This window comes from Zonotrichia leucophrys, chromosome 4 (assembly GCF_028769735.1).
Source record: "Zonotrichia leucophrys gambelii isolate GWCS_2022_RI chromosome 4, RI_Zleu_2.0, whole genome shotgun sequence".
Lineage (NCBI taxonomy): Eukaryota > Metazoa > Chordata > Aves > Passeriformes > Passerellidae > Zonotrichia > Zonotrichia leucophrys.
In genome coordinates, this window is record NC_088173.1 from 177,003 (window position 1) to 191,424 (window position 14,422).

At 51.5% G+C, this 14,422-nt stretch overlaps 1 protein-coding gene across 2 annotated transcripts in view; it reads left to right on the top strand.

Annotated features, from left to right (window-relative positions):
* Window positions 1–13,626, top strand: part of SEPTIN11 (septin 11) — a 44,047-nt gene extending 30,421 nt beyond the window's left edge. Inside the window, exons 7-10 of one of the 2 annotated variants that reach the window (XM_064710155.1) lie at window positions 519–687; window positions 3,906–4,038; window positions 4,444–4,631; window positions 11,465–13,626. In XM_064710155.1, coding sequence (XP_064566225.1) covers window positions 519–687; window positions 3,906–4,038; window positions 4,444–4,631; window positions 11,465–11,480 — 506 coding nt within the window. In that variant the 3' untranslated portion in view covers window positions 11,481–13,626. Of the gene's footprint in view, window positions 1–518; window positions 688–3,905; window positions 4,039–4,443; window positions 4,632–7,757; window positions 11,043–11,464 lie in introns of those variants that run through there. The other variant, XM_064710154.1, reaches the window with a different exon arrangement.
* The last annotated feature ends 796 nt before the right edge of the window (window positions 13,627–14,422 follow it).

A 14,422-nucleotide genomic window follows, 5' to 3' on the forward strand; every position in this document is an offset into this window, starting at 1 on the left:
CTGGTTTCTCAGTAATACCAGCTGCCCCTGAAGCAGCTTCAGAGACTTCCACTGTGTTTACCAGAGGTACTGGGAAAAACAGTTAGGAAAGAAGTTGATGTATTTGGGAGGTCTTGGACTTGACCTGTACCCTTCTGGGTTCTTGCTGTTCCCAGAGGACTAGGACCAGATAGCTGGAGATTGAGTTTAGACTTGGCCTCTGCAAGCCCCTATGAGTGCTGGGATTTTGAGTGGGTTTGGGTGGGAAGTGAAATCCTGTGAGCAAACAGATCATCACCTTGCTGGTGCCAAAGTGGGTGGGGAGGTGGGAGCCCTGTGACAGATGGGCAATGCACAGATGGTGCAAATCCAGTGCAGGCCTTGAGCTCAGGCCCGTGCTGGCGTGGGATGGCTTCAGCCCCAGCTCAGCAGGGCCTCTTGGTGCGGGCTGGCTCCGAGCTGTGCTCTGAGGTTTGCTGCACTGGGGCCCAGCTCCCGGGTTTCATGTTCTCCCTGTGGATATTGTGTCGTTTTTGCAGTGGAAAATGAAAACCACTGTGACTTTGTGAAGCTGCGGGAGATGCTGATCCGGGTGAACATGGAGGACTTGCGGGAGCAGACGCACACCCGGCACTACGAGCTGTACAGGCGCTGCAAGCTGGAAGAGATGGGCTTCAAGGACACAGATCCAGACAGCAAACCTTTCAGGTAGGGATGTGCAACACAGGCACTGCTGTGCTCTGCAGTCTGCTTGCTCTGCTGCTGCTCAGGGCTGCCTGAAATTCTGGTGAGGAAAAGTGCAGCCATGTCTGTGTGACAGCAAGGTGGCCCGTGCTCTGGGGACATTCTGAGGTAAATGATCTTTTGACCCTCCTGGAGCTCCTCACAGCTGGCCCAAGGTGAGCTGTGAAGAGGGTGCCACGGTCTCATGCCTGAGGTTTGGCTGATTACTGAGCACATAGTTCATTCTGTCAGACAGCTTTATTGGTCTGCAGCCCAAGCCATTAGCCAGGGACAGCAGCTGTGTGGGAATTTGGGAGGGAGTGTTTGTTTTCTCCCTTCATTTCCTGTTTCCCATTCCTCCCCAGCTTTTCCCCAGTAATTGCACCCCCTGCCTCAGAGTGTTCCATGTCCTCTCTGCCTCCTGGGGAAGGCAGTCAGAATTCCAGTGCACCGGTGGGGGCTTGCCCTGTAACACACATGTGTGTCAGGGGCTGGCATTGGTTTGGGGTCTTGTTTCTGACTTACTGAGTTGATGCAGCTGCACTTCTTCTGCAGCAAAACCTGGCTGGAATCAGGCAAGCCCAGTTCTGTTACTAAGCCCAAGTGTGAAGCTTTATTGGATTTCCTTTCTGGAGAGCAATGGCTTAAGATGGGCTCAGCCCTTCCTTTGGAGGAATCTGAGGAATTTCCATTGCTTCCTGTACACGAGGCCTCTTTTGACCAAGCTATAAGTAGAAAGGAAATGAAAATGTACAGAATTTCTCCATCTGGTACGTGCTAGTTCAGAGCAGCTCACTCTGGGTGCCTTTTCCCTCCAATAAACAAACAAAACCTATGATCCCAAGCTGTTTGGCCGAGGCTGATGTATATCTGAAATGAGGGAGACATTCTCTCTGAGCTCAGGGATCAAAAGGATGCTTTTCCCTGCATCTTGGCCCCAGGAGCCACAGGAACTGCTGCCCTTCAGCCGGCTTGCATCAGCCAGGAGCAGGGAGCCTTTGGCCAATCTCAGGGGGAGCAGGGCAGGAGGTCCCAGCAAAGCCTTGGTGCTGTGTAGGAGCTTCTGTGAGGTGTGGAAAAGGGGCACTGCTGGTGTCTGAGACCCCCACATTGCTTGGCCAGGCTGCCAGAGGTCGGGAGGGAGCCCCAGGATCCCAACAGGCATCAGCCCCATGAAATGAGGTCTCTTTGCACAGAGACCATTCTGCTGTCCTCTCTCTCTTGTGGGCTGAATTCTTTGCTGCTCTGGTTGAGCTTTTCGAAATTCTCCTTTTTCAAGTAATATTATTTGCCAGGGCATCCTTCAGTGTGTGGGGGTGTGTTGGGAAATCAAGTTACTCTTGTAGTTTAGGTTCATATGGTTGTGTACTTAAAAGCCAATTCCCTTGTCATCTTTGCCTGTGAGAAGCAGCAGGGATCCCAGTTGGTTTGGACTGTTATTCCTTAGGGCTGTAATTGTTTTTTTCACATGCAGCCTGGGAGTTGCCAGGCCTGTTTCTCTGAGAACTTGGCTCCTCTGGAAGTCAGAGTCACTGCAGCAGAGAATGAAGCTTTGAACATGGGACAATTTAACAGGAAGCCCCTGCCCCTCTCACTCCTGCCAGGCTTTTCCTGCTTGCCCATCACGCAGCACGGTGTTTCTGGAAGTGAGCTTTGGAAGGAGTGTTTGCAGATCCCACGAGCTGCGTGCAGAGCTTTCTGTTTCACTCTCTGAAACTTTCTGCTGCTCCCTAGGACAGCGTGGCACTAATTGCAGATTCAGTTTGTGCTCACTGAGCAGCAAAGGCTCACCTGCCCTCGGGCTTTGCCACATCCTTCACAAGGAATTGAAGTTTCAGTGTCCACAGTCAGAGCATTAAATCCAGCACTGAATTTTAGCGAGGTTTTGTTTTGAGTCTCCTGAAGACTGTATGCTGTGAGAGGTCTGGTTCTGCATGTAGCTAAAAATCCAAAGATAGCTCTTGCCCTGCTCTCCCACGAAAGGATTTTTGTAGTTTTTAGAATCAGTATTTTTGCTTCCATGTGTAGGAAGCTGGTGTGGTCATGTGGAATGGTGTGATTTCTCTGGGGCGGCCGGTGCTGTGCCAGAACAGCTCTGGGCATCCTGTCTGGAGAGTATTTTAGGAGGTAACTGAAGTGCCTATTAATTAGCAGAGTTAAATACAAGGCTTGAGATAATCTGACAAGTTGCGTTCCCCAGCTCAATATTGCATCCCCTAAAAAAACCCCATCCAATAAAAAAGCCATCAAACCCCCCGACACTGCTAGGAAAAGTAAAAGCTTAACTTTGTTGGAATTAGGATGTTCCACTGGCCCAAGAGTTAATGTGTTCCTGAGGCACATGGGTGCAACGTGTCTGTGTGACTTCAGTGGAGTTTTCATTTTAAAAATGCTTTTTCAGAAAAGCCTCTTGGGGGAAATAGTTATCATTCCCACACTATCATTATGGCTGGGCTATCCAAATCCATTTAAGGAATAAAACAAAAGAGGAATTTGGCATCCAGAGTTCCTAAGAGGCTTTAAAAATCTCAGAGGTACATGGACAACGTATTTCATGTCCCAAATCTTCACTGCCTATCTCAGTGCTGGGGAAATGAAGGAATGCCAAGGAGTGGAGAGGGAATGAAGGAATCCAGTCATGTGGTTATTTGGAGTAGGAAGGCTGCTGATGGTTTGCAAAGGCCAAAGGAGAAAGGGAGGTCTCCCAGGATGGTGTTATCTAAATCAAGCTCCTGATGTGACTCTATCAGCAATGAGTAGTGAAAATGATTCTGCTCTGTGTCAGTGTCGTGCCTAATGAGCTACACAGGGGCAGATTTCTCCCGGGTCTGCTACACAAACCTTGCATTTGGAAGGCAGACTTGGCACAAACACAGGGAGAAGGGAGGCGGTGTGGCTCCGAGGGCCCGCGGGCCCCGTGGGCATCGGGGATTGCTGCAGGCACTCGTGTGGAGGCTGCTTCCCTTGCAGGACAGAGCGATGCGCGGGGCGCTGTGCAGGGAGCTCGGCTCCTCCTTCCCATTCGCCTCCCGCTGCCGCCCCCTAGCGCGCTGCCCTGGCTTTCGCGGGGCTGGTGCTGCCTCTGCGGGAGCCTCTGCCGTGGTTTGCGACACCACAGCCCCAGTGCTGAGGCCTCCGAGGGCTGGAAGCTCCTGGCTGTGCTTGAAACACTGTTCTGACTGGGGTTTGTGTGCTCTTAACAGTCTCCAAGAGACTTACGAAGCAAAGAGGAATGAATTCCTGGGCGAACTCCAGAAGAAGGAGGACGAAATGAGGCAGATGTTTGTCATGCGAGTGAAGGAGAAGGAAGCAGAGCTGAAGGAAGCGGAGAAGGATGTGAGTATATTGTGACTGTGAGGGCAGGGCTGTTAGAGACCATGTCCTGCTGGGGCAGGAAGCTGCTCCTCAGGCCTCGTGCTGCTGCAGAGGTGCAGACAAGAGTACGGCCCTCAGTGCCCGAGTTCCCTTGTTCTGCACTAACCGATAGAGTACCAGGGTACCGAGCACTGAGGGATGCAATATGGAGCTGCTGCTGCTATGGGAATTCCTGCTCTCTGCAGTGCCAGGGAGTGTTACCTGCAGGGCTTTTCTCACGAGTCAGGCAGACTGGGGACGGGCTGATGGCCTGCAGGCAGTGCTGGGAGGCCTCAGTGCCAGCAGGAACACCTGGGGCGTCATAAATCAGGGTGGAACATTCCTTCCTCTCTTCCCAGCCAATTCTCACTGTCTCTGTCCCGGCAGCTTCACGAAAAGTTTGACCATCTAAAGAGGACTCACCAAGAAGAGAAGAAAAAGGTGGAAGACAAAAAGAAGGAACTTGAGGAAGAGCTGAACAACTTTCAAAAGAAGAAGGCAGCAGCTCAGCTATTACAGTCACAGGCTCAGCAGGCAGGTTCTCAACAAACCAAGAAAGACAAGGACAAGAAAAAGTAAGCGGTTGTCACCCACACCCTTTGTAGGGTTTGTTATAAATTTTGGGAGGTTGTTTTTTTTTTTTCTTGCTGCATGTCTGTATTTGCTTTTCCCCATTACCAGACTGGAAACAGGCCTTTTCTCAGCCTGATCAAATAAAATATTTTTTTTTCTAAAGGGTGGGCCAGGGACATGATCTTAATTTTTCTCTAGAAGAGTACCTTCAAATTTTATCTTCAAGTCTGACTGGTGTGGGAGAGCAATTGGATGGTGGAGTTTTGATTTGTGATCTGTTCAGCATCTTCTGGAACTATGGGATGTTCTGGACTCAGATTTTTCTGCCCGAGCCAGAAGTATTAAGGGAGTTGCTACCCGTCCTTTCTTTCACCGGTAGTCTCCAGTTCCCATTCCTTAAGGTTGTAGTTGTAAGTAGAAGTAAATTAGAAACCAAAACCACCATGTTATTTTTACATGGGGAATGCTAGTGCCAAAAGTGATGACTTGGAAGCTTGCTTTAAAGACAAGAAGCTTTGGTTTTGTATTTTTTTAGAAAAACAAACTACTACGGTACTGTAATTGCAGCTAAATGGCGTTTGTGGTTGTATCGAGTTGAAATAATAAGCTAAGAAACCTTTACCTTTTAGTCAAGATCATGGCACTGTTTTTTACTATTTTATATTTGTGTCCTAGGAGTGTGATCCTTTGCCCTCCCCTGGCTTTATCCATTCCTAGTAAGAGGGTGCTCATGCAAGGTCCTTAGTGAGTCACCTGTGCTAAGGGTGCTTAGTTGGTACTGCCATTGGGAAGGCTGGGGATGCAGCAGATCTCATTGGAAAACACTTGGTTAACCCACACACAAAAACGACAGTTCCACGCTGCTTTCACTGCCCAGGAGAGAATGGGGTGTTCCTTAGAGCAGCAGGGGTGGTGTCACCCCTGGCAGAGCCGAGTGCCAGCAGGGCTGTGCTCAGGCCCTTGTGTCTGCCGTGCCAGCCTGGGAGCTGCAGCTGGCCTGAGCTGTGTGGCAGCAGCTGTGCAGCAGATGCGCTGGCGTTTCACAGCCTGCACCCTCGCTGCACGGCCCTGTCTCTGGCTCTGTGCCCGGGCAGGTGGGCAGGGCCTGGGGCCGCTTCCTCGGCTGCCGTCAATTGATGTAGCTCCTATGGAGCCGTGCTGCTCGCTGCTGCCCGAGGAGCTGGCCCCGGGCCCTGCCAGGATCCGGGGAGTGCTGCATGCTGCACGCTCTGCTCGGGGAGAAATCCTTACAGACCAGACCCAGGGGTGTTGGGCTGGGCGCTGGAACGGGCCAGTGGCGGCAGCTAAGGCCCAGGCATGCTGAAACCCCCTGCTGCAGATAGATAGCTGGGACACTCATCTTCTCTCACCTGAGATCTCAGACATGGTGATGTATTCCCTAAAGAAAATAGAAAGTTTTGAAGACCCTTTTCCTTATCTTGCAGAGTTAGCCTAGTATTTTTAAGAACTGTGCAGTCAGATTTTTTCGTCTCTCAGCTGTAGGACCAGTGCAGTACAGAATGGCCTGGGGAGTTCTGTCCCTTTGGGTGGTCAGTGTGAGCTCCTGTTTGGTTCTCATGGGTGAGACAGGGCTGTTCCCTGGGACCGTGACAAACACAGGTTCTGCTTTGCTGCTGCGTTCACAGAAATCCAGCCTCGAGGAACATGCCCGTGTTTTAGTGTGTCCTTTGTGTCGCTCCACGCCAGGTGCTGTACCTGCTGCAGGTGTTCTCTAGTGTCAGAGTTACTAACAGAGGCTTTCAAGGGAAATGCTGATGCTCCTGCCTTGTAGCTTGCCTTGGTTTTCTGAAGGCTTTCAGTTTCTCCTTGCCCTCTAATGTGGAGCTGCAGTTTGTGTAGTTAAGGCTTCCAACCTCTCTCTCTGCTGCCATGGCCTGTGGTGCTTCTTGTGCAGTTGCCAGAGGAAAGCCTTGCCATGCCTGACCCTTACAGCCTCCCCACAAAGTAATTAATGGGAATGCTTGATTTTTCTCAAGGTGGGATTGGATTTCTCTGGTTTAGGCAAGAGAGACTTCCCACCATGGTGTGCATGCTGGAGGGAAGGCTCAGGGTGAAATCTGCTGCTGGCCTGACTCCATGAGGGAGAGCTCAGCCTTCTTGATTTCCAGACTATTCCCCCAAAAATTCTCTAGCTTGTACTCTTTTTATCTAAAAAGTTTGGGGCTGTGGCCTGACAGCAGCAGTGTTTGGGGACAGCACACCTGTGTCCCTCAGGCACCGAAGGGGTGGCTGCAGAGCAGACTCTGGCCCTTGCCTGGACGTGGGGCTGAGCCCCTGCTGTAGGGACTGTGCTTCCAACCTGACCAGTCTGGAGAGAGCTGCTGGCAGCAGAGCCAGTGGGAGAGGCAAGCAGCCTTGTGGTGCTGGCCTGCTGCAGGCTGGATGGCCGCATGCCTCAACATGTGCCGCTGTTGCTGCTCATCCGCAGCCCCCCAGGAGCCAGGACCATCTGCTTGGCTTCTGTCTCCAGTTATTAAAAGCTGCCTCTGAAAGCCAAGTGCAAAACCTTTTTTTCTTTTCCCCAGTTCCTTTCCACTTAAGTTTCCTGTCCAGTGTGCCTGGTCTGGCCATCAGGGACCATGCTAGTCCCAAAGCAGTCCCAGAGCTGCAACACCCCTGTCAGGGCCTGGCCCACCACCCTGTGAAAAGAGGGGTTTGGTGGTGCCTGGAAGATCTGAGCTGACTGTGAAAGCCCAAGTGCTTGGAGACATCCTGGTGTCCAGGTGTGAGATACCTGAGCTATCCTGCTGGGATGTCCATGGCAAGTACCCCAGGCTGGCCCCCTGCACCCGGTCCCAGCTGGGAACAAGTGAGCCCCAAAGCCACCGAGCTCTGTGGTGACAGGCTGTCACCTGGGCCAGCTTACAGGGTTGGTTGGTCAGTACTTCTGTGTCTGCAGTTTTTCTTTTTATTTTTGCTTGTCATAGGCCAGAGTAGAGCCCAGCCTTGAGGTTGAATTTCTTTGTAATTCCATAATCCATCTGCATGCCCACCCACCGGAGCGGGTTGCTGGTGTTGGCTCTCCTGGCTTTCTTTATTTTTTTTGCATTTTGAGTTCAATTAGTGCTAACTTTTTTGTTTTTTGTTCTGTTTTTTTTAACTTGCAGTGCAAGCTTCACATAAAGCCTGTCGAGCCAAGGATGTTCCTGCATTCACCTGCTTTTGCAGTAATGTGTCTCTGCCATCTGTTTTCTTTTTATATTTTTTTTCCATTTTTTAACATGAATAACTATTAACTCATCTAATAACATAGTGGGAACAAGAAGGAAGAGGGATTGGGTGCAGGACTGTGCAAGTGGAAGTTCAGGGGTGGGTGGAGGGACCAGGTAACCATGATGACACCGTGCATTTTTCTCACCAAAACCATCAGCAGTAAATTACTTTTGGCCCCCAGTCTGAGCCAAGAGTCAGAGCTGGCTGTCAGCAGCTCAGGTGTTGGCTGGCTCAGGTGCCCTCAGTGCTGCTGGCTGTGCTGTGGGATGCCCAGGGAGTGGCTGGCTCAGAATGTCCCAGCCAGCCCAGGCCGTGGCTGGAGCTGGAGTTCAGCCTGAGCCACGTCCCTCAATGTGTGGAGCAGCCCCAGTGCCACGGGCAGAGGGAGGGGGTGTGTGCAGATAACCCAGTGTAACTGACCCTGCATGCTGTGACATTTGCATGATAATCTGTGTAGCTCCTGTTCCTGCTGCCCGCCCTGGCCTGGTTTCCAGCCTTGGGGAGGGACCGTTCCCAGCACTGCTCCCCCTGCTCCATTGCCTCCACCCTTTGGAGCCTCCCTTAAAATCCTGCCTGCTTTCCAAGGGGCAGGATCTTAACGAGGCTTAGCAGCCCTCATGGAATCAAATGCCTGGGCAGGGGGGAGATCAGAGCCTTCAGCATCCTCTTGGAAATTCCCGGTGCGTGTGGGATCCACAGTTCCAGGCCAAGGGAGAGAAGGTGCCTGGACACAGTCTCTGTGCTGCCCCCCAGCCCTCCTGCAGCAGGAATAATGTCGCATTCAGGTGTTCCTAGGGCATGCCAAGGAGCTGTAGGATAAGCCAGGCCCTGCACACAGTGGAAATGGGGCTGTTTCAAGTGTTTTTTCCATGCCATTGCTTGCAGACAGTGTCATTCCCTTCCTTCCCAAGGAGTGGCAAGCCGTGCTTACCCTGTGACTCCTGGATTTCTTCCTCTGCCAGTGCACAGCCAGCACTTCCTAGCTGGGCAGTCTCTTTAAAGCCTTCTTTAAACCCTTCTTACACAAAACTCTTCCTACCTGAGTCTCCCACTACAGCTGTTTGCCTGCTTCTGGATGCAATTTCTCTGGGGAGAAAAGAAAAGGCAGACTTCTCACTTCTTTTAATCACTTGTTCCTCAGGTGTTGGATTGGGAAGTGCTTGGAGGTTAGCTTATGGGTCGTCCTGCTTTTTAACCCTCACTGCTTAAACATGGCTTTAGGAAGAGAATATCTATGAACCATGTCTTGGTAGACAGCAAAAATTGATAAATAAGCTGGAAATAAGGCAGTTAACCTTTTTATCCTTTTAAAAAATATGTATAATTTCTTTTTTTTTTTTAGATTATTTTAAAGTAGTTTTTAAAATTATTATTCTTTTGTTGTTGTTTGGGTTTGGTTTTTTTCCCCTCCTGGAGTTGCCAACTATGCACTTTTCATCGGGTTAAATAGGTTTGCTGCAGGGTTAATTGGAAAAATGAAATTCTGGTTGTTGTGGCTTCTGGCAAACCCAGCTTTAAAATCTTGAGTTATGAAGGAAGAAGTTTGAGTTGTTTGCATGAGTTTTTTACAGTCACATCACATGCCCATCACCGAGTGCTCGTGGCAATATGCTTTGCTTCAGCTGCCTCTATGCATGTCATCTTTTTAATTACCAGTGTTTTGTGCCAAGTAGAAAACTTAATTTTAACATTTATTTCTCCTGCTTCATTTAACAGCCCTTCAAGGGATGTTTAGCAGGGGAAATCAGCTGAGCTGAGCTTTTCCTTTTTGACAGAAAGCTGTGGCCAAGTTACATTAGTGTCTTTTTGGTTGAGTTTTTCTCCAGCAGAAAACCAGCTGTGTTGGAGAAACTGGGAATAAACCACAAACTTGAAGATGTCAAAGGTACTGTTCTGGTTTTTTTGCCAAAGGAGATGGAAACTACTTTTTTTCCCATCTTGAACCCCTCTGGGCCATGTTTAGCTTGTTCCTGCTGCTCTTGTTGCTTTTCCTTTCCCTGTGCCTTTTTTCCCAGTAGCCCCTGATGTGCATGGAGTGAATGATAGACTCAGGTCTGGCTGGATGTGCTTTCACCTCTGCATGTAAGTACAGCAGGAAGAGACTGACCCTTCCTGCCTCGCTCCTGACGGGAGAGCAGCCGTGCTTTTCTGGGAGATGCTGCAAGTCACTCACTTGCAAGTGGGGTGGCTAAAGCCCCTCTAAAACTGCACGTTCCTCACAAGGTGGATTTCAGTCCTTAGGCTAGCACAGAGGAGCAGGGCAGGCCACTGAAATGTGCTTTTTCTGGGATGGGGATGTTCCCAGGGCATGAAGCAAACCCCCAGAACGGAGAAGCGAAGGCAGTCCCGGTCTCTGTGAGGGGCTGTGGCTGCTCTGCAGAGAGGGGCACACGTGGGTCTGGCAGGCAGTGGGAGAGGAGGAGATGGATTAAGGGTTTGTTCCCCAGAACGACGTTGTTCCTTGCAGGGGGGCAGTGAGTAGGAAGGTGCCCTTGCAGCTCATGGTTGTGAAATGCATCCTCTTGAGATGCATCTCCTGTGGCGAGAGCTGCAGGAGCCACAGGGGAAAGCAGGCGCTGGCACCCGCGCCGGGCTCCTCTCCAGCTGGAGAGCTGCCGCTCCTGTCACCCCTGCACGTGCTCCTGACAGCTTGGAATGCCAGCAGGGAGCTGCGTGTCTCCCTGGAAGGACATCCACGTTAAACAGGGCCCGTGGTTCTGCAGGCAGCTCTGCTCTGCTTCTCCCAACCCCTCCCCGTGCAGACGGAAGTGTCTTTTTGTGTGTGACCACCTCAGCTGTGTCCGTGTGACTCCAGTCCCCTCTGTGTCCCTTCTCCCCGGGCCTGGGCTGCACGTGCAGGCTGTGAGATCTGCGGCGCTCTCACCAGCGTGTGCCAGCACAGAGCTCTACAAATATGAAGGGTTTTTTAATTAATGGGAAACAAAGCTGTGAACAGCAGTAGAAATCTTGTATTTTTAATATCCTGATTGCCTTAAACCATAGATGTAGGACTTTATTACCTTGCTATTGGAAAATAACCCATGTTTGTAACTAAACAATTGTGTAACCTACATACAGTGTTAATGCAAATGATATGTATGCATCTGTTAGATATTGTCACTTTATTTGATGTTAAAATATTTCAGTTTTTGAATTACAGATGGAATAATAACCTTCTAGCATAAGCTCAGTTATTTCTTGTATATGCTTCAGGCTGCAGATCCACATAGTGCCAACACTTGAAGTGGGGAGAGGAAATATATTTTTACCCAAAGCTTTGGTCTTTGCGTGGCCTCTGTGACATTTGCTGTTGCCGTTGTGTGGCGGGGTGACGGGAGGGTCACCTGTCAGCCTCTGCCTCCCCAGCAGCTTGTTCTGTGCCTCTGAGGTGCTCTGTAGGTTTGTGCTGCTGTTTGTCAGTCGCTTCATGAGCCGGGTCCCCACCCCAGCCAGAGTTGCTGTGTGTGACACCTGTCCAGTACATTCCCCCCCCGTGACTGATATTGAAAATGTTGTTCCTCCTTTGTTCCGCCCTCACTTTTTCATTTCAATTCTGAACCTCTGTTTCTCTTCTCTTCTGTTTTTCTCTTTTTTTCTGTAGCTTCTTCTTTATGTAACCGTCACCTTGCCAAAGCCCCCGCACCCTCTCTCCCAGTGGACCGTAGGGCACTGGAAGAGCTGCGGATCCGGGCCCCCCTGCCAGGAGAAGAGCCGCCTCATTCCTCCATCACGTCTGCCCTCCTCTCCTTCCCCCTTTGTTCCCACCCGTGCGTCTGAGGGTGTGCTGTGCTGTGTGTCTGTGCGGGACGTGCCCGCTCCGACAGCGTCCAGGCTCGCAGCAGTGCCGGAGGGAGCTCGGCCGCGCTGCGCCTCCTTGCTCTGGGTTAGTTGGATTGTTTTGCCTCCCTCCCGGCTTTCTTCTGCCATAACGTGCACACGCTGCTGGTGACACACACAGTGACAGACTGGGGTGTGAGTGTGCATAGCTGGAGGATTTAATTTCTGCCTCCAGCCCGGCTGCTTTGGACACCACAACTTCATCTCAAGAGCGTTCTGTGCTCCTCTGGCATGGCTGGAAATCTCTCCATAGACCTGTGATGTTCTCAGTGTGTCACTGTGTGACGGTGGATGTCCCATCCTGTGGCACTGATGGAGCCTGTCCTGGACAGTCAAGGCCTTATTTTCTGGCTGTGCCTCGCTATGGGCAGAGCGGGATTCTGGTTTTGTACAGCCGAGCTGCACTGGCTCGCACGCAGATCCAGGGCTTCATTTTGTTTTCATGAAGCCTAATTAGTGATTATTTTTTTAACAGTCCTGAATGTGGGCAAGTTGTTAAAATTTCTATCTTGTTTACTTTGGAAGTGAACTCAGCTGAAAAGTTTGACAAATGCCAAAGGATTGCTTGAAGGTAAAAACAAAACCTGTAAATGTGTGTAGTGACCTCCAGCTGGTTTGGGATGGAGGGAAGGAGGCAGCCCGAGCCTCTTGGAATGTTGGTTTGTGTAGAGTGATGCACTTTGATTTTGAACCGAATACTAGTGATTTATTCTTTGCATCTGTGAACCTTAATCAAGGACTTCCTTCCTTTAGCCTGCCAAGGTAAAGCTGCCCTGAGTTGGTCTAGGTTTGGCCTCTGGCAGTCAGTGTGTGACATGCCAGCTGCTGAGGGGCTCTGCTGAAATCTGCTGGGGTTTTTTTCATAAGAAGAGTGTTTTGCAGCACTCTTCAGTGACAAGGGTCAGCTCCCTGCTTGTCCTCTGCAGCCAAAGAAGTGACTTTATAGATGCACTCAGAAAGGTTATTGAGTGCTGGCCCTGTGTGTGCTGTACCCTGGTACGTAGCTGGACTTGCTGGTTGTTGCCCAGCCTGAAGGGCTGTCAATATTTGCACAAGTGCAGCTTGGGACAGGACTTGCAGTGATACCAAAACCAGAGCCTGCCCCGCTCTCGAGGCAGGTGGTACCCAGTGCCTCCCACCAGATAGACAGGTTAGAAACCTGTTTAATTCAGCTTTAACTGAGTACGAAGCAGGGTTGAGGCCATTGCTGGATTAAACCTTGGCTGTGTCTGTCCCTGCCTTGCTCTGCAGAACTCTGTGGGTGTTTGTCTTAACTGGGAAGCACCACTTGCAGGATGGGATCCCTGTGTGCCCTGGGCCACCATCCCTACCAAAAAGTCCTGGCCCGGGGTTCTCTGCACACAAAGCTGGCCACTGTTGACTGAGAACATGCCTTGCCCATTGAATGCCCAGTTTAGGCTGGCTTTTCTTCCAGTGGTGGCACCTGTGCCAGTCTGCAGTGCCAGTGAGCAGTGCTGGGGGCCCGAGGCCGTGGCTGTGGGCTGTGCAGCCATGGCAGCCTGCAGCTTGCCCAGGCACCCTGCTCACTACTTGCCCAGCAGCCACCCCAAGTGCTGGCTGCCTCCTGCAGGCTCCTGCGAGACCTCTTCCAGGGAGGGAATCCTCTCCTTGTGCTCCCCTCTGTCCTCACACCTCTTTGTGGTTCCTTCTAAACTCCAGATGGAATATTTTAAAAGCCTGATCTGAGGAGAAGCAGCTGGGCACTCCCTGGAGGCCAGTACTCACACGGACTGCCGTTATTTTGCAGCTCTGTAGAGTTGTGCTGTGCTGGTGCCTCTGGAGCTCGTGTCTGCGGGAGGACATAGCGGGGTTAGAGAAGGGCACTAAAGGGAATTGGGATGGAGCAGCAGCGTCCAGGTGAGGCGGCTCCCTTTGGAGAGCGAAAGGCAGAGAGAGGTGAGGGACGATCCGGCCGTGCTGCGAGCTGCAGGTGGCAGCACACGGCCTCTAGGGGTCCCCTGCAGCCCAAATTTGTTTGTGACTGTTCCAAAGCTCGATGGCGGCGCGTGCCGAGGTGCCGCTCACCAAATCCTCACAAACTGAACTCAGCTCGAAGGGAATGGGCTCAAAACATGGAGTAGCTTTCTTACCGAGCAGGTACTAAACTTCCGGGCTTTTTTTGCCCCGGGTTGTTGAGGTGGATGGTGTCAGCAGAAGGTTTTGGGGTGGGTTGGGGGTTTTTGAAGGGTAGATTCAGGGAGAACATGTCCAGAAGGAAATCAGTGCCACTCCGTTGGCGGTGGGAAACAAGGAGCCCTGGCAGTGCTCCAGTGCAGTGGGAGCTGCATAGCAGCCAGCCTGCTGCTGAAGGTGGTGGGGCTGGAGGGGGCAGCTCTGCACCTGCTCCAGGGAAGAGCAAAAACAACGAGATGCTGTCAGGTGCCACAGCCAGGGAGGCGCCAAGCATCCAGGGCCCGTGCCAGGACAGCAGGACACTGCAGAGATGGCTCATCTGGACCAGGGTCAGGGTTCGTGCACAGCACCAAGGAAATAAAACGTGTCTGTCTCTGCAGCCCACTGGGGCTGAGCATGCTGTGTTTGGGACTGGGGAGAGGGAAAGCTGCCTCAGCAGCCAGGGACACTTGAGTCCTGCTTCCCCGGGCTGGCCAGGTCAGCACTGTGGCTTGGCCGGCGTCGGGCAGCACAAGGAGGCCAGGAATGGTTTGGGGCAGGTTTGGGAGAGCCACAGTGATGCTGTTAA